This window comes from Leptonychotes weddellii, chromosome 12, assembly GCF_054177405.1.
Source record: "Leptonychotes weddellii isolate Sample4059 chromosome 12, ASM5417740v2, whole genome shotgun sequence".
Lineage (NCBI taxonomy): Eukaryota > Metazoa > Chordata > Mammalia > Carnivora > Phocidae > Leptonychotes > Leptonychotes weddellii.
The window spans coordinates 31,356,426-31,380,836 of NC_138380.1; the positions used below are offsets into that span (position 1 = coordinate 31,356,426).

Below are 24,411 nucleotides of genomic sequence, written 5' to 3' on the forward strand. Positions count from 1 at the left end.
GAAGGATCTCAGTCAGCACCTAGATTCAAACTGTTTAGAAGACAGACCCCTCCCCCCCCAACAATAGCAGTTTTTAAAGTATGCAGCCCACTGCCTTCCAAGGCTAGACAATCTAGAGGTGTTCACTGGGTGGCAGTTACAAAAATCAGGGCAGCAGATGGGTATACAGGTTCCTTTTGGGAGGATACTGGTAATCTGGAACAAGAGAGAAGGAGAGCTTAAAGAAAGCATCCATAGGCCCGTGGAGTGCCTATCAGTAGGTCCCTAGATATATGCCCCACCTGAAGCCTGCCCAAAGTCAAAGCTCATGTTAAGCAAATAGGCTTCTCTTGCAGAAAACTAGGGGTATGTTTCAGTCTGCTATCTGTCCAATGCCCTAGGAGTGGCAGCTGGCCATGAACAGTCTCTCCTCTGTTAGTCTGTGGGACCCAGGAACACAGGCCCTGCTGTCCACCAGAGCTAGACAATCAAATGGTGTCCCTGGGCAACCAGACACAGGTATAAGCTCATCTTCTCCCAAAGACAGTGGCATTCTAGATGACAAAGATAGTGCCCCCACTGTGAGGTTGCTGGAGAGGATTAGAGTGGGTTAGTTGGAGGGATGCAGAGGGAAAGCAACCTCCCTAAGGGGGTACCTGCCAGCTTCAGTCCTCAGAGTACTTCGACAACCCCTAGATGTGTATTAAATTAGATGCCTGCCCCTCACTTGTTTATGTTTATGTTAAAAAGTATTTGCTTATCTTAAGGTTTAGGTCTAACCTCTCAATTAGCTGCCTCTATACTGAGGCATGGGGGTCCAAGAGCACAAGCCCATTAATAGCCTTTCCTCAGTTCAACATAGTCTTTTTTGGGTCTTAGATGAGCCCCCAAACTTCTAGCTTTGTAAACCAAGGGGGCTTGCATCCCTATCAGATGCAGTCTTAAAGGTTAGGGTGCTGAATGTGGGGTTCAAACCCTTTGCTCTTCAGGGAGAAGTTCCACGTTTTGAGTTCCCTCCTACTTGTAAATCACTGCGCCATAGTGAGCTTTATGGCAGGACAGCTTCTCAGCCTCTCTTGCTTGCTTTGGATGTGGGTTTTTTTCTTTGCCCTATGTGAAGGGTTCCCACAGCTAGTTTTCAGGTTCTTTTCAGAAGAAATGGTTCCATATGTAGCTGTACATTTGGGGTGTCTATGGGAGGAGGTGAGTTCAGAATCTGACACTGCCATCTTGAACAAGCCCTCCCTCTATCAGATGCTTAGTCACCGGTTATTAGCCTGTAACTGAACACACAGGATGGGCCAGGTTACTTGTGACACAAGATCTTATGGGAGCAAACACACACAAAAAGAGAAGCTGACAGCGTTCACAGGGCTGGGATTAGGCACCCTCATTCTCCAAGCACTTGCACCTCTGCGATCCCAAGGGTCTCAGTTCCTGTTGCTGCAAGCTCCTATGGAGGCAGAACTGCGACTCCAGCAGGGGGGATGGGCCTCCCACAGGCACGAATAGCCTTGCCTTGAGAAGGCCTAGTGACGTGCTCCCTGGTCCTGATAGAAGAGCCAGGCCCCAACCAAAGAGGCACAGCAGTCTGACAGACACTCCAGGCAAGATGAAGAGGCACAAGCCAAGTGAAATGAGACACCAAAGCACATTTCAAAGTAGTGCACAGGAGGTAAATCCTGTTATTTATGGAATTAATTTGTGAATCAATGATGGCATTATTACTCTTTCCACATCCCTCCCTCTCCACCCGTGTTATCTATTAATACCATTTGGGTTTTTTTTTTTTTTTTTAAGCCTCAGATGAACAGGACAGCATGACATTGAAATTATAAGGTATAAATACCTCCACCTTAATTTAGTGTACAAACAATTTTGGAGCCAAGAAAATCCATGAACATGTTGTTTGCAAGTACTCTAATACTGACACACCTGGTTTTCTCATCCAATAAAAATTCTGTAGCCTTGTTATTATAAATGCTAGAAAAGAAGATAAAAAAGAAAACCCCTCTTACTGCGCTGCCTTTTTCTGCTCTGCACTTCATCAGCTGCCCCCACCCCCCCAGCTGAGGTTTCCGAGTCACAGCTCATTACCGAGGGTGGCCATTCAGGCCAGCAAATGCCAGAACGACTGGAAGAAATGCCACAAGTGTCTGTGGTGGTTGTCTGTCTGTCTGGTTTTGGTGAGGCTTCTAGCAACAAGGAAATGACATTCTTGGGGGCACAAAAACATATTTTCTAAGTCTTGACTCTGTCACTAATTGGCTAGATGACCTTGAACACATCATTTCACTCACTGTCTATATGCACATAATGAAGGAGAAAATGATCTCCAAATTCTTTCCAGGCACTAAGTTTCTATGAAAGTCTAGCTCATGGTCTTTTCTTGGCCTTGAACAGAGCCATTACTTGGCTTCATTGATATTCAAAGGACAATGGAAAGTTAATTAATGCTGAATATGTGTCGGCCCCAAGTTGGCTAAGCCCCAGGAGCAGGTGGTCCCATGGTATGTGTTAGGTGAAGAGAAGGTAAAAGTGGCTCCAGCTAGTGGGGAGGTTATTCAAAGGCACACAGGCAAGAACAAGATAGTTTTAGAAATGCCAAGTGGCTCAACATTGTTAGGGCAGGGAAAACCAAGGAGAAAGCCTTCAATTTTCCATTTTGGAAAGGAGGAGGCAGGAACAGCATCAGTGATAATTATATGGTGTCAGGAGGGTCAGGTAAGGTGACTTTAAGGAATATAATGGGGGTCCTCGGATTAGCAGGAGTTGGTAAGACAACGGATGAGGCAATCATCGGAAGAGAATAGTCAAGTATGACTCCCTAGTTTCTGGAGCCATTTACTAAGAAAGAAACATGAGAAGAAAAATAGTGTGGTTTAAAATACTTTGGGGAGGCACCTGGGTAGCTCGGATCTTTATCTTAGGGTTGTGAGTTCAAGCCCCACACTGAGCTCCATGCTGGCCATGGAAAGTACTCAAAGGAACCCACTTAAAAAAAAATAAGACATGGTAAGTCTGAAGATACTCGAATGGAAATGTCGAAGAGGTGGCTGGAGACACTGGCCTAGAGCTTAAGAGACAGATAGATCCAGGGTAGGAAGTCACAGGTAGCTGAAATTCTTACAGTGAATAAAATTATTAAGTTGTCCAGGGAGAATGACATCATTTGAGAAAAGGACTGAGAAAAACTGAGGACTTACCAAGGACGTAGAAACTCCAGGAAAGGGAGGTGACATGGAAGCAAGAAAGAAAAAGATTTCAAGGAGATTGTGTCAAAGACTGTGCTTAGCCAGAGAAATTTCAGTGATGTGATAGGGATGAAAGTGAATAGCAGTGGGAAGGAGTAACTGAAAAATGAGGAAGTAGAGACGGCAAATGCAGATATCCTTTTAATAAATCTATGCAGAGAAAGTGTCTTCTCCCCCTGGAGAGTGAGGGAAAGCTTCCAAGAGTTTCATTTAAAGAGAGTGGCAACCGAATAGAACAGCCATTGTGGAAAATAGAGCAGGTCTGTGTAGTTCACTGCAATGTCCCAGTCCCCAAAAGGGTGCCTGCCCCTGAGCAAGCTCGCTAATGATTTGTTGAATGAATGAGGGGCACACCAAAGGTTTGCTGAGGGATTCTGAAAATCCAGTTGAGACCCAAGACCACACATGGATCATGATGGTGATTTTTATGGAGCGCCAGGTTTCCTCAGTAGTGCTCAGCTCCCTGGTACGGAGAGAAGTTGAAAAAGACAGTCTAGATTTTGGTTCTGAAAGGCAGGTATGCCGGAAGGACAGGGTCTCAAGCAAGTTAAGAGGTTCAGCAAGAGATCCAAGTATCAATAAAGAAGACAATATTTGGGAGGCCAGATATATATAATGGGGTCAACTGGTGTTCAAGAGCCAGTATGTGCATATTTTTAAAAAATTATACTTTCAGTCAGAAGTAAGTAACCAGTTTATCAAAAGCACTAGATTAAAAAATAGAACTGCTCTGTAGACTCTCTTACACAGGCCTGGGCACAGGGCAGATCCTTAAATACCTGTTGACTTCATGAAATTCATTTGTATGGCCTGAGACAGACATTACTTTGGGTTTTACTTCATCTTCTCCTGTCACTCCACAGAACACATTTTCCAGGAGCTATCTACCCACAGATGTTGAAAAGTTCTTTCTAAAATAACTACTCTTCTGTCATTCCAAAATGCAATTTCTGCATCCCTCACTGAGCATAATTATTAGGGAAAAAAATAAACTCCAGCTTCTAGTGTCAACTTTAAATTATGTTATGGGGATATTATTCCCCAAGAGGTCCAGTTCTTCCCATCTGATTTCCCAAGAGAACTCAGAGTAGAAATTTAGGCAGGTTTAATACGTCTTCGGAAAACTAGTATATTAATCCATTGTGCTCCTTTCTTTCAATTATCTTCACATTTCCCCCCCAATTCCTGGATTTCTCAATCTTCGAGGATACAACTACTATTTATTTGTATGAATATTTTCCCTTTCAGAGAAAGGAATATCAGTAATTTCCCTGAGCAAACTGTTTTCTAATTATTCCATTTTATTCTTCTAATTGCCTCCTCTACCTACCTGAGCCAACTTCCACCACCTTCCATTTTCGCTTCGGTTGAGTGTACAAGAAGTAGGGAAGTCAATACAAACTACCAGGGTCCTGTGCTGGGAAGAGGGCCTGAAGCCACACTAATCCCTTAGGAAGAGTTGCCTGAGACCCCGGAAACAAAATTTTCACCACGTTGTTGACTTTTGATATATTTCTTATGTTTTCTCCTGTATTTTTATGGAGAGTTAAATTAAGATTACCCAAACTATGGCATGAAAACCACAGAAATAATTTTCTCCATGCTTCTGTATCCTGATATTGCTGAATATACTGTGGTTAAAAAGAAGTAATTTTACAAAAGTATGCATGAAAAGGTAAACGTGAGAACGGTTACTTGGGAATTTACTAACAGTTTCTTAAGGTGGAAATTTGGATATGTCTTTTATAAAGCTTATTTCAATTTCATATGAGCAAAAAAAAAAGCTATTAAAAAAAAGTTGTTCTCTGCATTATGAAAACTACACCCAGAAATGTAAGGTTACAAAGGAAATTACACTACAAAGAATGCTGAGGATGTAGCAAAGCAGGGTAGAGCAGGTATTGGTTTTTTTGCGTCACAGACAAAATATTTTTGAATGTGTAAAGTAAAAATGATTTCAAAGGAAACCAATTATGTTGAAAAGTTATTAAAAGTTGAGGTAGAATAAAAATATTATAAGTATGTGCTTTTTCTCATACATCAATAATAAGATTCTGTGGTGATCTGATAACTACCATAATTTTATAGTAGTGATTAGCATAAACAACATTTCAGGATTTCTGCAACAATGGTAATAGGACATGAAAATATCAGTGACAAAGTCAGAGGTACTACTCATGCTACTGAAGTTTAGCATTTCCTTCAATTTTAAATGGAAATAATAGATACCACATATAGAAGGTAAGGAAATGAAGTTGTTGTTTTTTCTCTCAAAGTCACGGACCATTCCCAAAGCTAAGAACCCCTCAACTGGAGGATCCTAAGTGAATCTTTCAAAAAGCTTCCTAGTGTTTTCAACTTAAACCTTCTATATAAGAAAAAATTTTACTTTGCGAGAATTTTTCAGAAATAAGGCAAATTCATACCATCAGCTCCCCCTCTATCCCTTTTATACTATACTGAGAGTTATACAAATTATAAAAGGTCCTCAAAAACTGTACTAATTTAACACTATATATTGGTATTAAAATTAGTGAAAACATTTCCAAGAGAAACTGTATACATTTCTGTTACTTCACTTGATTTTTTAAAATTACATTCTCAAATGACCCTACCTAACTCCAAGAGTGAAGCAACTATGTATTCTGAAAGACATCAACTCAAATATCACGAGAGTTTAATTCATTGTTTAAAAAATCTTGGGTCTTAGCTTAAAAGAAATAGTCCTGAAAATCTCCATGTACCCATACTCACAAACATACAAGCTAAGAATACTTATTGGAAAATAACATTAAATCATCACTATTGAAAATGTCATGAATCACTGTCATTTGGGTTCCTCTAAATTGCAATAAATTGTTCAATGAAATCATGCAAAATTTCTGAGTCAGGAGGGAGAGAAAGTAAGAAAAAGAGAAAAATAAGGGGAGAGACAGATTGGGGTGGGGGGGATGAGAAAGACAGGCAGATGGACAGAGATATGGAAGGTATACTTTGGAGCAACAACCAAAATGAGCCAAAACTTGGCTTGCAGGCCAGATCTGCAAAGATAGAAGCTTCCCTAGGGACAAAACAGACCTATTCCTAGAGATGAAGGACACCCTTTTGTTCCTGTTCCAAATTAATTTCCCCCCAAAATTACAATTCTCTATTCTGAAACATTTTAGTGTGTATTTAGCCAGTGAAACAATAGATCTTTTGAGTATAAAGAGATGATGGTAGGGGCAAACAAAGGAAAGAACTGAAAGAACATAGTAAAATATGGAGCAAAAAAACCCCAGGAAATTTATGAAAGCACCAAGACAAAAAACACACAGTAGAGTATCATCAAAAACGGTTTTAGTTGAAGTCAAAGGAACATGAATATAACCCAGTTAAACTTAACATTTTGAATTTTCTCTTTTTTCCAGATCATCAGTGGGCAGACCACATGATATTTGGACATAAATTAAGGTATGGATTACACATCAGTATTATCTTCAGTTCATTAGCTTTATTTAAATTTATTCTTCAAACCTCAGAAACTGAACTGATTTTTTTTTTTTTTTTTTTTTTTTACAACGTAAATACTGTAGCTAAATTTTAGGCTAAATTTATCGTGAGCATCTGAGATAAAGTTTTGCTGTAACTGGTCACCTCCGATATGTGAAGACAAAAATTATATCCAATGAGCAATACTTTGGTACTATTTTCCCTCTGTATATTTCACAAACTGCAAGAGACTCATGAGTCATCAGCCAGTTTTTGTCAGAAGATTCAAAACATCCTGCACATTCTGTATCTTTTCCCAAAAACTTCCTCCTTTGAGAATTGTAGTATTACGCAGTGTCTAGTGCTATTATTGTAACTATGAAATAATTTTTTGAAGTCCCTCTAAAACGAATGGAAACTTTTATCATAATTAACATCATTCCAAATGATAAAATATTTTCTTAAAATGGAAGGTTTCCAAAACTATAAGTCCATGCCAAATCCTACTGGCCATCTGAGGAATATCCGGCTAAATAAATGTATAGGGCCTGCTGTATGTATTATAGTGCTTATATGTAGGAGGCACTTTCTAAGATCACCTTTAAAGCATGGCTGCTTTAACACTCTAAAACTGGTGAAGGATATAATACAGATACAGATATCAATAACTACAACCTAAGGCATTTTGTAACATCTCCTCCTCTCTCTCCTACTCCAGGACATCCTGCTCTCACCTTAAGTAACTCATTACCAGTAACACAGTATCTCCCATTTCTAAAAACATTCCCCTTCAGCAAAATTCCTTGAACCAGAGTAGCCTAGCCTTACCATCTTTAATTCTCTTTTGAACCAACTTCGATCAGACTTTTGTCCCCATCACAACACCAAAAGTATGAAGGTCACCAATGACCTTCACAGGAAAATGTCAAGGGTTACCTCTCACTCATCCTTTTGGATTTCTCAGTTGCATTTGACTCTTGAAACACTTTGTTCACTTGGCTTCCAAGCTGTCCCTCTTTCATGGTGCCTTCTCCATCACCAGTTACTCATCCTTTTTTTTTTTTTTAAATGGTTCCTGTTCCTTTTCTGACCTCTCTATGTTGGAGTAGTCCAGGGCTCCTGCATCCCGAGCAGTGGTTCTTAACTCTGCATGCATACTGAAATCCTGTGGGGAGCTTCTAAAGGAGACTGATAACTTAGCCACCCCTACCGCATTCCAAATGAATTAGAATCTCTGGGGACAAAGCCCAGAGAGTAGTAATCTACTTCCTACTCCTTTGGCCCAGAAGCTCTTCCTCCAAATACTCAGGGCCAGGATGGAGAACCCCAGCCCTAGGGAGTGCCCTCCACCGAACATTCTATACCTTGATGACTCATAAGATATATCTCAGGCTGCAGACCATTCCTCTGAATTCCAGACTCCTCCTTTCACATCACCACTTAAATAAAGGGTATCTCAATCCACGTCCATGACCAAAATCCTTACCTTCCTCCACCAACAAAACCCTGTTCTTCCTGTAGCCTTCTCATCTCCATTAATGACAACTCATTACTTTAGACTGTTTCGACCAAAAAACTTGGGAATCATCCTTAAATTTTGTCTCTCACACTGAAATCTCATCATTCAGTAAATCTTACCCTGCCTTCAAAATACATTCCGGTGTAACATCTCCCCACCTCCACCGCTGCTACCCTGATCCAACCCAGCCATCTTCCATCTGACTTCTTACAAGAGGCACACAGCAGGCTTCCATCTTCGGCCCTCATGTGCCTGTAGTGGACTCTCAGCCCCAGAAGCAGGTCATGTTTAAGAATGGTAAGTTAGATCATGTCCTTCATCTGTTCAAAATCCTTACACTAGCTCTTCAGCATCCCCCCTCACTATTCAAACGTCTTAGAGACATTTGATCTTAGAGTAAGAGGTCTGAAGGTGCCCAATGTCTTTACTTCTAGGAAAAACACAAGAGGTAACAGGATTCCATTACCATCTTTCTTAAAAACTTGAGGAAAAGAATCACATCTTTTGTCAGATTCTCAAGCCCATGAACCAAAAATGAATCACTGTGTAAGAGACCATCATAATCAATATTCCAATTTATTATAGGTTAGGTCTTAACCTTTTCAAGCTTTTGCTTGCAACACTAATTCAGTCAAGAGTAGGCCATATTAAAAGATAAATTTACTTTAAATATATTTTAATATTAACCTGTCTTCTATTTTTCTGGATTATATAGTAGTTTCCTTACTCATTGTTCCTATACTTCTCTTGTAACTAACTCTTTAACTGGTTTTTTTACTTGTTGATGTTATTTCCTTTCTTATACTACACACACACACACACACACACACACACATATATACATACATATATAAGCTATGATTTAAATTCAATTCTAAAGTGTAAGAAGCTCTAAACGTCCATCAACCTGTGGTCCAAAATACAACAGTCAGAAATGTGGAATTCAGAATTCTAACTGCCCACCCTGTCAATGCCTTCCATTCAAATGCCAGTTAGTGTTCCTGGAATGAGGTAGGAGTGGGGGCTTGAGATAGGCTTTTAATCACTTGAAGTTAATTTCCTCTTATGCAGTCATTCCACAGAAGTTACTCAGAAGGCTTCTAAGATTAATCAACCACACAACAGAGTAGAGTCATCTAGGTTAACAATTCAGTAAATGCTTCTCTGGTGGCTCAATTCTCTTCTTTGGTGATGGATATACAACCACACAATTCAGTATCATTGAACTCAGGAGCTGAACTCTGAAGAACCTATATGCCAGCTTGTCAAGAAGTTAATTACCTTTTTATATATTCAAACTTTTCCTCTCTCCTAGATCCTTTCCATCGAAATGTAACACATTCAAAGCTTTCCCATCTTAAAACGAAAGAACACCTAACAACACAACCTCCCTGGAGCCACACTTCCACCCTGGACTTTAGCCTTTCTAGAACTATTGTTATCAGTGAGTTTCCTCAACATTCCACAACCCACATCATTCAGGCTTCTCCGTGAAAATGGCTCTAAATTAGGTCACCAAATGATATCCACAATGAAATCCAACAGAATTATTTCAGTATTCATCCTGCTGAACCCGTCAATTATCCGGTGCAGTCCTTTTCCTAAAACATTCTTTCCATGACACTACCCTTTCCAATTTTTTTTTTTTCCTCAGCAAGATAATCGTCCTCCTCTCTTTGCCTCTGACTTCTCCCGTAGGTTATCTTATCAGGGTCTTGGCCTCACTCTGACTTACTCTATTGGACATCACCTGTGGAGAAAAGTCTGAACTTTCCATGGGATTGTCTCCTAAGCACGCAAGCTGAACTCCCATTCCCAACCCACCAAGCTGGCTGGCCTCCAGTGATCCCTGAGTCACTTAGTTTTCAGCCAACTGATTGTTTCTCTTAAATCTCTTGAGAAAACTCATCCAAATTCACAGTTTCAAATATTCTCTCTACGAGAATATAAATTAGCATACCTGGTTCTAACTCCTCCCAAGCTCCAAGTCTGTATTTCCAAATGCTCTTGGATTGTATATCATCATTTGAAAGCGACAAGGTCTAAAACAACTCCTGGTCCTCCTCAAACTACACTGAGCTATTCATGATTTCCTAATTTCTATTCATTTTCCCAACTAATTGAACTAGAAAATTAATGACAGTCCCAATCAGGATGGATGTCTGACTGCAGTTCAGTTCTATTCACTTTTAACCCTGGGCTGGGACCCAGCACTTAATCCTGAAATCCTGAAGAAAATCTCAGGTTCTCATTGCTCACATTCAGCAGAAGTCACAGGGCTGAAAATAAAGTTTCATCCTAGAGCAGCCTGGCTGCTGTAGCTACTTAGTGCTGTCTCACATATTAAAACACCACCGAAACTTTTCACTACGAATGCAAAAATTAAAACGATGGTGTATTAATAGGGTTGTGAGATTTATTCAGTTTTTCCATTTAGCCTATTATTTTGAAGCTGGGTTTCTAAATAGTCTCTTCACTCTGCCACCCCACACCCCAGAGCTTCCTGGCCAATCTATCTGTATCTCCATTGTTTTATTTCCTCCCCACCCACCTCCTGAGTGAATGCTAAGTTAATTTAAATTGTTCGAGCAGTGGTCTAAGCCACTTGTCTACAAAAGCCCAAGGTAAAGGAGGTGAAATCCATTACCTAGCTGATGGCTTCTCTCTTCTTTCACTTGGCCTGCAAAGCCGTCAGCTCTTTTAAAGAAACCATCTGAGGTGTTTCAAATGTTAAACTGTATGTATTTCAGAACCTTATAAAATCTTTTCTGTGCTCCTCATCAGACTGATGGGTATGAGAATAATTTACTCCAGCACATAAAGTATAGAGTTAACCTATTTTCCTAAACTCTAAAGGAAGTGTGTTTAAATATTTGCATTTGGTCCTAAAGACACACTTACCATTTATAAATACTTTGGATAGATAATTTTAAAAAACAGCTGACTAAATATCTCAAGTGAGTAAAAATGATTTATATGTGCGGAATGATTTATACTTTGACATCGTCAACTTTGGTCAGGCCTTCTTTCCTCACACACCCATCTCCCTGTGTTACTGTTGTTCCATTTAGTTTGTTAGTTGAGCAGTAAAAATTACTAAAAGCCTGTTTTCCACTGGACTGGCAAATACTGCCTCGGAAAGCAGAATCCTAAACCTTTCTCCCACACGATCATTTTGACATTGGAATGGAAGGCACTGTGCCTGAGAAAACAGCACCAAACAAAACATCATCCAAGCAAATTAAGTATTTTGAGGAATGCGGCGACAGAGCTTGCCAAAGCCACAGAAAGTTTGTTTCTGGAAGCTCAGATTATGACACTATGGTCATATCATAAAATCCTATTATTCGTCCACTAGAATACTTGTATTTCTATAATTACAGGCAAAACTGACGTTTTTATGGGGGAAAATGAATGTAAGATTTTATAATATGTAATTGAGAATGAACAATTCAATTTGAATTTTACCTTTTTTTTTCTGGTTTTAGCAGTTGGGAACATGGTGTTGACTGAAAACCTCAAGGAATGAGGAGGAAACGATGGAGGTGAGAGGCAAAAGTTCTGAGTTCCAGTCCTGCCTCAGTGGAGTTTCTTTTCGCCTCTCTCTGACCTCAGATCTTTGCACTCCTATGGCTCCACATTCTCTCCCTTGAGGATTTCGGCCAGTCTGAGGTTTCAACCACAATGTCTGTGGAATGTTAAAGAACAAGTACCTGTGTTCTCAGGTTTATACTCCTTACTTGCTTCAGCATTGACTGAATATTTATTACAAGCCAGACTCCGGGCTTTGCTGGAAATGAGAAGAGTAAGACAAAGGCTTTGCCTTCGGTAAGATTAGGTTTTAGTGCAGGAAGACAGATAAACTTCAGTATCACTTTGTACGTGGAAGGTGCTACGGGGACACGGAAGAGGGCCAGTTAGCTCAAAACTGAGTTCTGAAAAAAATGTGCACAGGTCAAAAAGGCAAAGAAAATTATGAGAACATTCCAGGCTGAGGGGAGAGAAGCAGCAAGGGCATTTAGCTGTGCCACTTGATTTCTATTCATTTTCCCAACTAATTGAACTAGAAATCACTGTAGTAAAGGCATACTTTCAAACACACCGAGTGAAATCAAGGTTTGCAGATGGTGAGGAGGGTAGGGGAAGTCAAGGAAGGGTGGCGGGGGGGGCAGGACCTGTCTGATCACCTCGTGCGCTTTTCACACTGTCATGCTCGGTTATGCTAAATCCCCTTTGAAGGCTGTGTGCCCCCACCCAGACTCTCCCAGGCACGCCTCTGCTCCTACTGACACTGCCATGCCCTGTTCCTCTCCTGTATACAGTGAAAAACTACTACATTACGAATAATACAAGGGGAAATACACCGGAAAAGGGGAGGAGGCGGAGTCTAAAAAGGTAGGAAGCCAACAAAATAGAAGAAAGGGAAGCAGAGAGAACCAGTAAAATTTGAAGACTGGGCTTAGGTCCATCCAAAGGTTTCCTAGAGCTTGGTAGCATCCCAGCTCCACAAGTCTAAAGTAATTCATCATGTCACATACGGCGACAGTTATTTCTAACATACAAAAGGAAAGTAAAGGCAGTCTGTGGGTGGGTGCTTACTGGGTAGCCATACTGAACAGGTAAGAAGGCATCTGGTTTTAAAAAATTGCAACCATGGGGCGCCTGGGTGGCTCAGCTGGTTAAGCGACTGCCTTCGGCTCAGGTCATGATCCTGGAGTCCCGGGATCGAGTCCCGCATCGGGCTCCCTGCTCGGCGGGGAGTCTGCTTCTCCCTCTGACACTCCTCCCTCTCATGCTCTCTGTCTCTCATTGTCTCTCTCTCAAATAAATAAATAAAATCTTTAAAAAAAAAAAAATTGCAACCATGGAATTTCTGCATTAGGAAAAGAATTTTTTTTTTTTTTTTTTTTTAAGAAATGCACACTGGATATAAAATGGTGTCCTTCTTAAAGGTTCAGAGGAACAGAACATCCGAGGGGTGCTGTGGATTTGCCCTTTGTCACATTTCCAGTCTTAGTGCTCCTAATTCAGCTTTGACAACGGTGAAATACTGAGGGTTCTCTGAACAAAACACAGTAATTCATAACACCCCTTCAGCCTTGAATGCGTCCCCCTACCCTCACTAGCTACTGAGTCTCCATCCAGGTACTGCTTTCTCGAGGAAGTTAACATTCTTAGGGAACTCGCAGGGGTTAAGTGTCACTGCTGTTGCTGTCATCATTATCAAATACTTCATCTGGGCCAGACTGCTGTTCTAACTCCAAGGAATTCCATAGCAACTCCTCTTTACAACAATCCTATTAAGTAGGTACGAATAACATCCCCGTTTCACATTTAAGACACTGAGGCATAAAGCCTACCCAAAGACGCATCACAGGACAGTGGTGAAGTCAACATCTGAACCCAAGCAGACTGGTTCCAGCGTCTGTGCTCTAATCACTAGGCCACACAGCATCTGTGTGATTAAAAATGAGACGGATCCAGGTCGCCTGGGTGGCTCAGTTAGTTAAGCGTCTGCCTTCAGCTCAGGTCATGATCCTGGGGTCCTGGGATCCAGCCCCGCATTGGGCTCCCTGCTCAGTCGGGAGTCTGCTTCTCCCTCTGTAACCTTCCCCTTGCTTGTGCTCTCTAATAAATAAAATCTTAAAAAAAAAAAAAAAGATTCTAGGTACTGCGCTATCCACAAGGCTCTAGACTGTCTGATTCAACATTTATGCTCAATGAGCTTCTGGAGCTGGAGATGTACAAAGGATGGCACATTAACCCAAGGTACAAAGTCTGTTTTAAAAACATCTTTGCTGAAAATTTTTACACAAATATAGAGCTGTAACTGGCACACCTGAAATGTTAGGATTTACAGTTCCTACGATAAGAAAAGTGTTTCGCGTCTAATGAAAACCCTTGGCAATTTGAATATTATATGATACTAAATTATACTATAATTATTTCAAAGGTCAAGAATCTTAAACATTTAGGCTTAAAACTCTCCACCTGGGTGATGCAATCAGAAAATTAAAGTATGTATGAAAATATTTAATTATACAAAACAAGTAGAAATCTACCTATTTAATAACCTTTAAATAAAAGGTACAATATTTTCCAACATGGGTATTGCATAAAAGGAAATTTTTAAAATAACATTTTTTAATGAATATGAGTACAGATTTTATTTTCCAGTGCTAGTTTGAAGGAAGAGTAGGATAAAGGTGTGTGAAATAAAACACCATCACTTATTAACTGGCAGGAAACTCTATGAAGCGACTGTTCTGGGCACCACACTAAATTAAACAAAACAGACTCATCTGAGTCCAGCCTCTTCAGGAATTTACAGTCTGGTAGGAAAGGAAAACAAGAATAGGGCAAAAGTGTGCAAATTCTTTTGAAAGTTTTAGTAGAAAAGGCTTCTAGAAGGTAAATGTATACGAAGATCCCTGCCTAACCTTCACAGGTAACCCGGTCAACACTAGGATGCAGTGTTGGAATGACCAGTGATTACCTTTACCTTAGGGAACTCTAGTAAGGCAAAATATCAGGGCTTATGAGCATAGACTGTGGAGCCAGAATGTCTGGGGTTGAATCTTATTTCTACCACATACCAACTGATGTCAGCGAGTTCACCTGACCTGTCTGTGCCTCAGTTTCCTCATTTACAATGAGATCATGTGAGTGCAGCAGGAACACAGAATGAACTAACTCACGAATCAACATAGCTTAAAAAAGAGCATTCAGGCCGTACCCAAACCACAGTTAGAGCTTAAAAGATCTTGCCAACACACGGACTCAATTAAGGGGTGGGGTCAGTCTTTAGCTCTGTGTAAGCACGGGGCCCCCATCTTAGGGTTTTTCCAAACTTGGTCAGCAAAGAGGCCCCTACTTCTCTTAAGCAAAATGAAATAGTTAAATATTTAATTCCATCATCTGAGCCTGAAAAATGCCCCTCTACTTGTCATTCTTATTTATGTGCAACACAAAAACAACCGCAAGCGCCGGTTGTCCAGAAAAAACACACACTGTCAAACTGTGGTTAGCTGATTTGAGGTTTAGGGTGAATATGACTTTGCTATTCATTTGCTCATTTTACTGTGAGAGGAACAGACGTAGACAATAAAGACTGAAGAAAATGAAAGACAAAAAAACAAAACCGAGAAAACTATTAAGCTCCTCCTTATTTTTTGAATAATTTTTATCCATTTTTATTCATGTCCTAAATCAAGCCTGTCCAAGACCTACCGTTGTGACCTACAGACCTCCTGAAATCCAGATGCCATCCCTGTGCATCAAATCCATCCCTGCCCTTGCCCTGTCCCACTCAGCAAGTATTACAGTTCTGCTCAGCCTGGAATCCCATATTCTGTCGAGCAAGAAACATGCCGTGCAACGGAGCGGTTTTGCTGTGAGGACAGTATCACAGAATCCGGGAACACAAGCTAACTTGGAAGATTTCTCCTCCAAACAGTTTTATAGAGAAAGCAGACCCAGAGAAACCCGGGTCACCCAGCGAGCTTGCTGGCCACGCTCACAACGTTGGTTCTTCCACTCGCTATCTGCCCCGTCTGTCCCTTTTTGTTTAGCTACAGCACCATTCAGAGAAGAAACCTAACTTCAAAACTGAAACTCAGGGCTCAACTTTAAATAGCATCAAAAAGCATGAGGATACCTAATTTGGAGACTATATGAACTGGGACAAGGAAATTTTCATCTGGATTTGAGCAATCACAACACCAGGAACATACAATCGGCTAAGTTTTATAGCCTCACAGCCGAGTTCTGGATAGGACACTCTACAATATATTTAGATCTCTTCGTTTGTGTTTCATATGACTCATACCCCCAGCCCAATCTGGGAAAGATTTTGTGATAAAGAGCAGGATTGTCCTTAATCCTTATCCCTGTCGCACACTCACAGGACTGAATGAGACGGAGACAGAGGGGGGAGACTAGAACTCTTTCAACACTACTGATTTTCCTCTTCCTTTGTAGGTTACTTAGGAAGCTGCATTCCTGGGGCGCCTGGGTGGCTCTGTCGGTTAAGCGGCTGACTCTTGATTTCAGCTCAGGTCATGGTCTCGGGGTCATGGGATTGAGCCCCGTGTCAGGCTCCATGCTGGGCATGGAGCCTGCTTAAGACACACCCTCTCCCCCCTCCCCCCACTCACACTCTCTCCCTCCCTCCAATAAATAAATAAAAATCTTTTTAAGATTTTTTAGGCAAAAAAAAAGGAAGCTGCATTCTTCCACCAGAAATAATTTCAGACATGGTATTAAAAATAAGAAAATAATGAAAATTTTTCTAAAAATTCCGTAAGATATTTCAAGTTGGGCTGATATGCACCTTTCCGGTTGGACTGAGAGACCATTCTTTAAAATAAGTAAATATTAAATGGCAAATAAGAGGTTAAGGCTGTAATAAGTAAATTCAAATGTATAAAACAAGTAGATTTCAATTATTTCACCCAATCACCTAGAAGCAAAGATACTCTAAAGAAAATTGCATTGCCTTCCCAACTCCTTGGAGAGCCAGTTTAGTTAACAGCCTACCTCTGCTTCAGAGATGACCATACAGCTTACATGTCAAACTCATTTTAAAGTGTCAATCATGTCCCTTTCAATCTAATTAGTTTGGAAAGTAGTGTCACTGACCTAGAACTATGCAGACCATTTATTATCATACCATTTGATCAACCTAACACTTTACCCCAGTTGAGTTTGAGACACCTGTAGCCAAAATACAATATCCTTTCTCCCACTCATTACTGGTAACTCTCGATACAATTTCCTATTTACAACTCAATTTATCTCTATGAATAAGCATGGCCAACTTCACAGAAGCATTGACAGAATTTGCCTTATTTAAGATTTTATGGTAATTAAAATTGAAAGGTAAGGGGAACAAGAAAAAAAATCAGAAATACCTGAACTAGCAGGTGGAAAGATCTATCTACACCTATATTTAGAAAACAGATTTGAGTTTTTGGATCCCAAGAACTGCTAAAGGAGAGCAAAGAGGAAGAACAGAGGAACATGGATGGGCTGGCAGACATCTGGGACCTTACACATGATAGGGAGACTATTCTTTTTTAAAAAAATATATAGGAGCGCCTGGGTGGCACAGTCGTTAAGCATCTGCTTTCGGCTCAGGTCCTGATCCCAGGGTCCTGGGATCGAGCCCCGCATCGGGCTCCCTGCTCGGCGGGAAGCCTGCTTCTCCCTCTCCCACTCCCCCTGCTTGTGTTCCCTCTCTCACTGTGTTTCTCTGTCAAATAAATAAAATCTTTAAAAAAAAGTAAAATAGAATAAAAAATAAAAAATATATATAATATGGCAAGCTAGTTTTATTAACAGGAGTCTGTGGGTTATAAACCCGTTGTCATCAGATGAGTTTGTGTTGTAATAAAGAAAACCTTTCTCAGGTTCATAGTATTTAACCTGACTTTGACCTGGCCAAGGGCAGGATGAAGCCGAACTGAAGACATAGTAACTAGCTCCTGAGAGGTCAGAGAATACCCCTGTACCTCCATGGGAGAAGCTAAAGGCCAGAGCACAGTGAGCGGGGGGCGGGGGGCGGTGGGGATGAGGGGTGGGAGTGGAAGCACAGCTGGCTGGAAGATGCGAGCCAGTGAAGCAACAGAGGTCACCTGGCCCACTCTCTGGCAAGAATTTGACAATCGCCAAATCTCTTTCTCATTTTAGTGTTGCATATTTAAGAACTCATTTGCAAGACAAACATACAAGCAGGCAATCTTCTCTCTGAACCACAGAATAACATAATGAACCAGGGATAGAGAAAATACATGCATCCACCACCAGCATGTTGCATCCATATTTTTAAACATGGTATTAAAAACAGTAAGTATATCGGTTCTATTTAAAGTAATGACTCCTCACTCTAGAAAGCAATAATCTGAAGCAGGATGTCAGCTGCCGGCACTTCCTTTCCTAGCCTGTGTTTCCCTTTGGAGAGGTTGTATTTTACCAAAACTCCTGTTTGTCTCAAAGATAAGCAAGATTCTTCATTCATGTTTGCTTGATCAAGTAGTTATTGGTGACTATGATTTTACATCTGGTCAAATAAAATAAACATGTATCTCCAACTTACCTTCAGGTGAAGAGCCTGTCTTTTGGGAAAAGACAGCATTTACTTTACTCTTCTTACTGATATCGCTGTTTACAGACAAGCTGGACTGAATTTTTCTATGCATTTTGTGAGAAACAGGTGCTGAAAGTCTTCGATTATCTGCAGATACGTGTTTGGCCCCATGGTGAATTCCATTTCCATTGCTCAGACTTGTGTGGCCGTTCTTTATCTTGCTGGTTTCTTCCTCACTTGGTTCCTGTGAGCATGTTGGAAGCTGAGGCAAGCGCTGGGGTTGAGCTAAACAACAGGAAAAGTTGATCCAGTTAAAAAAGAAATATTTGAAAATCATCAAAATATATTCAGGAACAGACTTTTTTTTTTTTTTGCCCCCTGGGCTTTACCCATGGTTCTACAAAATGGAGAGAAAGAAAAAAGGAAAATATTAATAAACACGGACACAGAGAAAACATAATTAGTAAAAAAGGGAAGTGGGACAGGGTCATCAAAAGTGACCTTATACAAGGCATATGAAAACAGTGGGAAAGACTGCTTTGTTTTTTAAGAAAATTTAAATTGGAAATCTGAAAAAGTTATTCTACACTCATTCAACAGCAAGTGTTTGTTTTTCTATGTACCAAGTCCCTCTTTTGGGTGCTAGAAACATGGTATTATCTCAACATCCCCAGATAACAGGATAAAATGTTTAATTATCTTTTGAGATAAAAGGAAAAAAAACAATGAATCCAAGTATCAAAACTGGACAATATAGAAAGAAATATAAAATATAGTTTTCAATTTCATTTTAATTTTTTTAAACAGTTTTATCTATTTAAGTAATCTCTACACCTAATGTGGGGCTCCAACTCATGACCCTGAGATCAAGAGTCACATGTTCTTCCGACTGAGCCAGTCAGGCACCCCTTCAATTTCCTTTTAAGTCCTGGAGAAAACTTTTTCCATATTTATTTTTTAATTTGATATAAAAATAAGCCATTTATTGGCAATAAGTTGGTTGAGAATCAAAGAGAGCTTCCTTAATCTGATAAAACACATCTGCCGAAATTAAATGTCAGCACTTTAGAAATGCTCCCATTTAGGTCAGGACCAAGAAAAAGTGGCCCAACTTCACCCCTCTTATTTGACATGACACTGGAGGTACTGGCAAAAGGAATATAACATGAAAAACAAATAATAGGTCTGAAAAAAAAATTTTTTTGAGATGCATACCTAATTGGAATGTTCTAGGGGAAATTTATGAGACTACAAACCCTGAAACACTAAGAATTTAACAAGATATATACAAGATCAACCACATTAAAATCAACAAACTTCGTCTATGCCAACAGTAACCAAACAGCAAATATACAAGAAAAAATAAACTCTTTACAAGATCAAAAAAATAAAGAAAAATAAAGAAAAAAAAGCCCCCCAAAACCTCCCATAAATATCTAAGAATTAAGATAGGAAAAAATGGGCAGAGATTTTATGGCAAAAAAATCACAGAACAGTACTGAAGGACATAAAAGAAACCCTACTAAATGTAGAGTGAATATTAATCCTCCCCAATTTATTTACTTAGTGTAATTCCCATAAAATTTCCGACAGGCTTTTACACAGAACTTGAGAAACTGATCCAAAAATTTATAAGGAAAAGCAAACAAGAATCACTAAAGCAATTTTAAGGAAGTAAAAGAGGGTTGCAGCACTTGACTTACTAAATATATAGTCCTATCAAGAAACTCCAGGAACTAAAGCCATGTGTTGTGGGTCCAGGCACAAATAATCAGGGGAAAGACAGAGCTCCAAATATGTATGTGTTTGCACATCTAAGTGCATATATACCTTATAGAGATAAATTACAGATGCATTAAATGCCTGTATGTGAAAAGCAAAACATTTCAGATTGAAAACAAATATAAGAGGGGCACCTGGTGGCGCAGTCAGTTAAGCATCTGTCTCTTGGTTTCAGGTCAGGTCATGATCCCAGAGTCCTGAGATCAGTCCCCTGGGGCTCCCTGCTCATTGGGGAGTCTGCTTCTCCCTCTGTCCCTCCCCCTGCTCCTGCTCTCTTGCACGCATGCTCTCTCTCAAATAAATAAATAAAATCTTTAAAAAAAAAAATGAGACTTAATACCATGATACTAAGGAGGGACAAATTAGATTCTTTGGAGAACAAATCATAAAAAAAAGCAGGATGACTACTCATCATTTGTGCTGTCTGGCATTTCTGAACACCCGCACAGAGTTTTGGTCAATTCCTCTATCCCATTCCTTGACTCCTCTGCAGCTAAGGGGCAGGTTTGTGACCTAAGTCCTACCAAGCACAAGGATGACTTACATACAGCAGTGGCCAAAGCAAGACCACAGCCACACCAGGGAGGTAACTCTCAGCACAAACAGTACAGAAGACGTTTACTGGTCTTGGCAGTGGGACGCAGTGTCTGATATCCACTCCCTAGCAGACCATGGGCTGATGGCACAGCAGTGCGGTTTTCAACAGAGAAGCCCCACTGAATGGATGGGCATGATTCTGGCTGTGTAACACCTGGGAGGGTCCGTGTGCTAATGAGGGAGCAGAAGGCTAGCTGAGGACAAAGCACAAGCTGACACCCTGCAACATCCCTCCCCCACCCCACCCCAACTCCTGGGTGGGATATGTGTCACATTCCTCCAGGAAGCTCCCAACTGTCTTACTATTAATGTCTTACTAGAGGGAAAAAAAAGCCTTGACAATGGCAAGGCCTCCAGTATCTTAAGTCCTCTTCAGCATATGAAGTTCTTTTGAAAACTTCCCTTTTCCCTTACCCCCAACTCCCAAGTATGTAATCAGCCACCCCTCACAACCCTGGTGCAGCAGCTCTTTTCTGCCCATGGGTCCTGTCCCCGTGCGTTAATAAAACCACCTTTTTGCACCAAAGACGTCTCAAGAATTCTTTCTGGGCCATTGGCTCTGCACCCCACCCCACCAAACCTCACCCCTATTCCAAAACTACATCACTAATAAATTTTTTTTCCATTTAAATTAGCCAAAATGGATTCTAGTTTTTGCAGCTGAAGAGCCCTGACTCCTCTTTCCCCCAGCTGTTATTTGTTTACACTGGTTAAGTAATGAGATTATTAAAATCAATATTTCCATTGATTGAGTAGCCCCTAAGCAAAGCTATCATAGCACTTCAGCAAAAACAACAGAAAAAACAAAAACCACTCATTGCCAAAATTTTACTATTTTATAATTTCCTGGAATTTCAAAATCAAAAACTGCTGTTTTAATTAGTCTTCTTTTCCATTTATGATTATGAACAGTTACAAAATGTAAATTAAATCTGAATACTAAGAACTCAATTTAGAAAAAGTATTGCATGCAAAGCTTAACAATTATACATGGTATTGACAATGTCTAAAAAGGGCCTGATTATCTGTGATCTGGGGATTAGCCAAAACGGTATATATTTTTGACAAAGAAGACAGTTTGCATTTGAGTAGGTCTTTAGCACACATTGTTTACTTCGATTCTTGTTCACATATCCTATGTCTCTTGAAGAAAAACATCTTAACATATCAAAACATTCTACTCATGATTGTGCATATTTCAAGAAAAAAGAATTCATTTCTTAACAAAAGCATGTTTTCCTACCAAATCTGTTACCATTAATATCTGATTTATTAAACTAACCTATGAACTCCTCGTACAGTTTTTCGGTTCTTCAGTGATAAAGGAGAATGATTATCTAAAAATTAAATATTGGGGAATACGACAAAGTAATGATGTGAAAATATATCAAAAATATTTTGGTTTTGTCCTGAACTCTTGATGGAAAAAAAAAAAAAAAGGTTACTTCTCTGTTTAGCAGCTATATATGACCTTCTTGTAACAAAAATGGACAAGACATCTGCAAGAGGAGATCTATTATGGGTGTGCAATCATTTGATCTAGAGATTAATCTGCTGCTCCCATAGCTTCTTGTATCAACTAGAATGACATCCTAATGGCTGCTATTGAACATAGATAGTTATGCATATGTATTTAAAGGGATGCCAAAGAAGACAGTTAAACCTAATTTGGTGTTCTTTTCAGAGCACTTACCAGTAATCTCGCCAAATAAATGGAATGTTTTGGGCCACTTTTTCTCTGAAAAGAATATTTCAAGCAATCTGAGAGCTTGGTTAAATTGAAACGTCCAACTGACCAATGCTAAGGAGCTTCTCGTCAATCAAAAATGTCCTGTCATAGTCCATAATCCATATTAAATTTAAAATTACCATGTCATAAACATTCTCAATAAATAAAAATAAAGGTGGTAAAAGACAACTACGTCTTGCCACCAAATTCTCACACTGACAGAGCTGACCTTTTTCTACTATCAAAATTGACTATTTGCAAATTACCGGGTATGGCTGGAGTGGTAGTCAAACATATCCTTAATGATTTATCTACATTTCAATCTTCAAAATGATATCTATTTCTGTTGGCAGAAAAATGATAGTACATTCATTTTTGTTTCACTGTCACCTAATTATTTTTCCTATAGTTTGTATTATGGTCAGGTAACAACCGAGTATTATCTCTTTACGCCAGATTTTTAACATTAACACAATTTCTTAGTTTTATGATTTGGTCAGATACACGCAGTATGTAAGTCAAATTAAAACTAGATAAACCCTAGATAGATTAGCTATCTTAACATTTATTTTAACGTCACTGATAATTTTTCATGGGTGTGACTTGAATCTTATGGGAAAATTATAAGTAAAACCAAGTTGGAAACATGATTTTATTCTCAAATAAAGAACAAAAACATCTGACTGATTAAACCCCAACTACTTGGCTTTAAACAGATTTCTTTTCCTTACTGCATAAAAGTTGTGTATGGCTTTAAAAAAAAAAAGCACACTAATATGGGAACGACACAATGCTTCTTAAAACACAAGTGATGCCTAGGGACCCTCACTCTCCCTTTAATGATCCACTGCTCTCATTCAGCTGTCTTTCTTTTTTCAAATCTTTACATATGTGACAGCTCTCAAAAGTAGACCATAGGCCATCTGGCATTTTCAGAGGTGTAACTTGTGCAAATTCAGCTCTATTGGGAGCGCACCGCTATCTTCTGCTTGCGTTATAAAGGGACAATAGAATGGAGAACTTACGAGTTGTTTTGAATTATTCATTTTTTTGCCTGTATATTCAAGAAATTTTACAAACTCTGCATTTTGTACTACATAATCACATGCGTTAAAGGTACAAAGAAACTTTTTGACACCTTTTTTCTACAGAAAGCTGGCATTTTGTTTGATATGTGAACATTCAGCATGTTATATCATTCTAAACAGGATGGGTGCTTCTACAAAAGACCCCATTTTAAACTTACTCTCTATGAGCAAAAAAAATTTATTCTTGATATTCAGTAATGAATGCAATACACATCAAAATTTCAAATACCAGTTATATGAACATTCAGCATCTTCAAACCTGGATAGCATTGGTCACCTGCTTACCATATGTGTAAAGAATTTTTTTTTTTTTTTTGGAAATCACTGCTCACACAATGCTGCATGATTGTAATTTTCATATCCGTGATGAATAGTTACAAATGTCTTAAGAAATACTGTGCTTTCTGGGTTCAAATGTTTTCAATCAGGAAGGAAACCAAGAGAATTAAATCTAGTGATTTTCAGTAAGAATAATAAATATGGAAGTAATGAGTCAATAGCATGAACTTCTTTTGATAATTAAAAAAAAACAAAAAACTGGGTGATACTGTAGCCAGTAATAACCACACTTGAAACTGCAGCTGCTGGAGTGGCAATATAAAGCGACATTTTGTTATAGCCTATAATTTGTTAGCATGTGCAAGTCATCTCCAGTCCCTGGTCTCTTTCACAAATTTAATAAAATTTAATAAATTTACAAAAGAAGTCTCCTTACCATGTACCCAATCTAAATGGTGGTGGTACACATACAAAGAAAATTTAAATGCTTAGAATTTAAAATTGTAACAAAATTATCAAAATAGAATACTGCCGGGGGATGACTTGGTATGAACCGAACTTACTCTTCCCAGAGATAGTTAACGAAGCTTTTACTGGGTGCGCAGTACCATGTTACCCTGTGGTCA

At 39.5% G+C, this 24,411-nt stretch overlaps 1 protein-coding gene across 1 annotated transcript in view; it reads right to left on the minus strand.

Moving 5' to 3' along the window:
- The window catches only part of MDFIC (MyoD family inhibitor domain containing), an 88,457-nt gene that overhangs the window by 16,574 nt on the left and 47,472 nt on the right, over positions 1–24,411 (minus strand). The window contains exon 3 of the mRNA XM_081800222.1: positions 18,320–18,595. Coding sequence (XP_081656348.1) covers positions 18,320–18,595 — 276 coding nt within the window. The remainder of the gene's footprint in view (positions 1–18,319; positions 18,596–24,411) is intronic.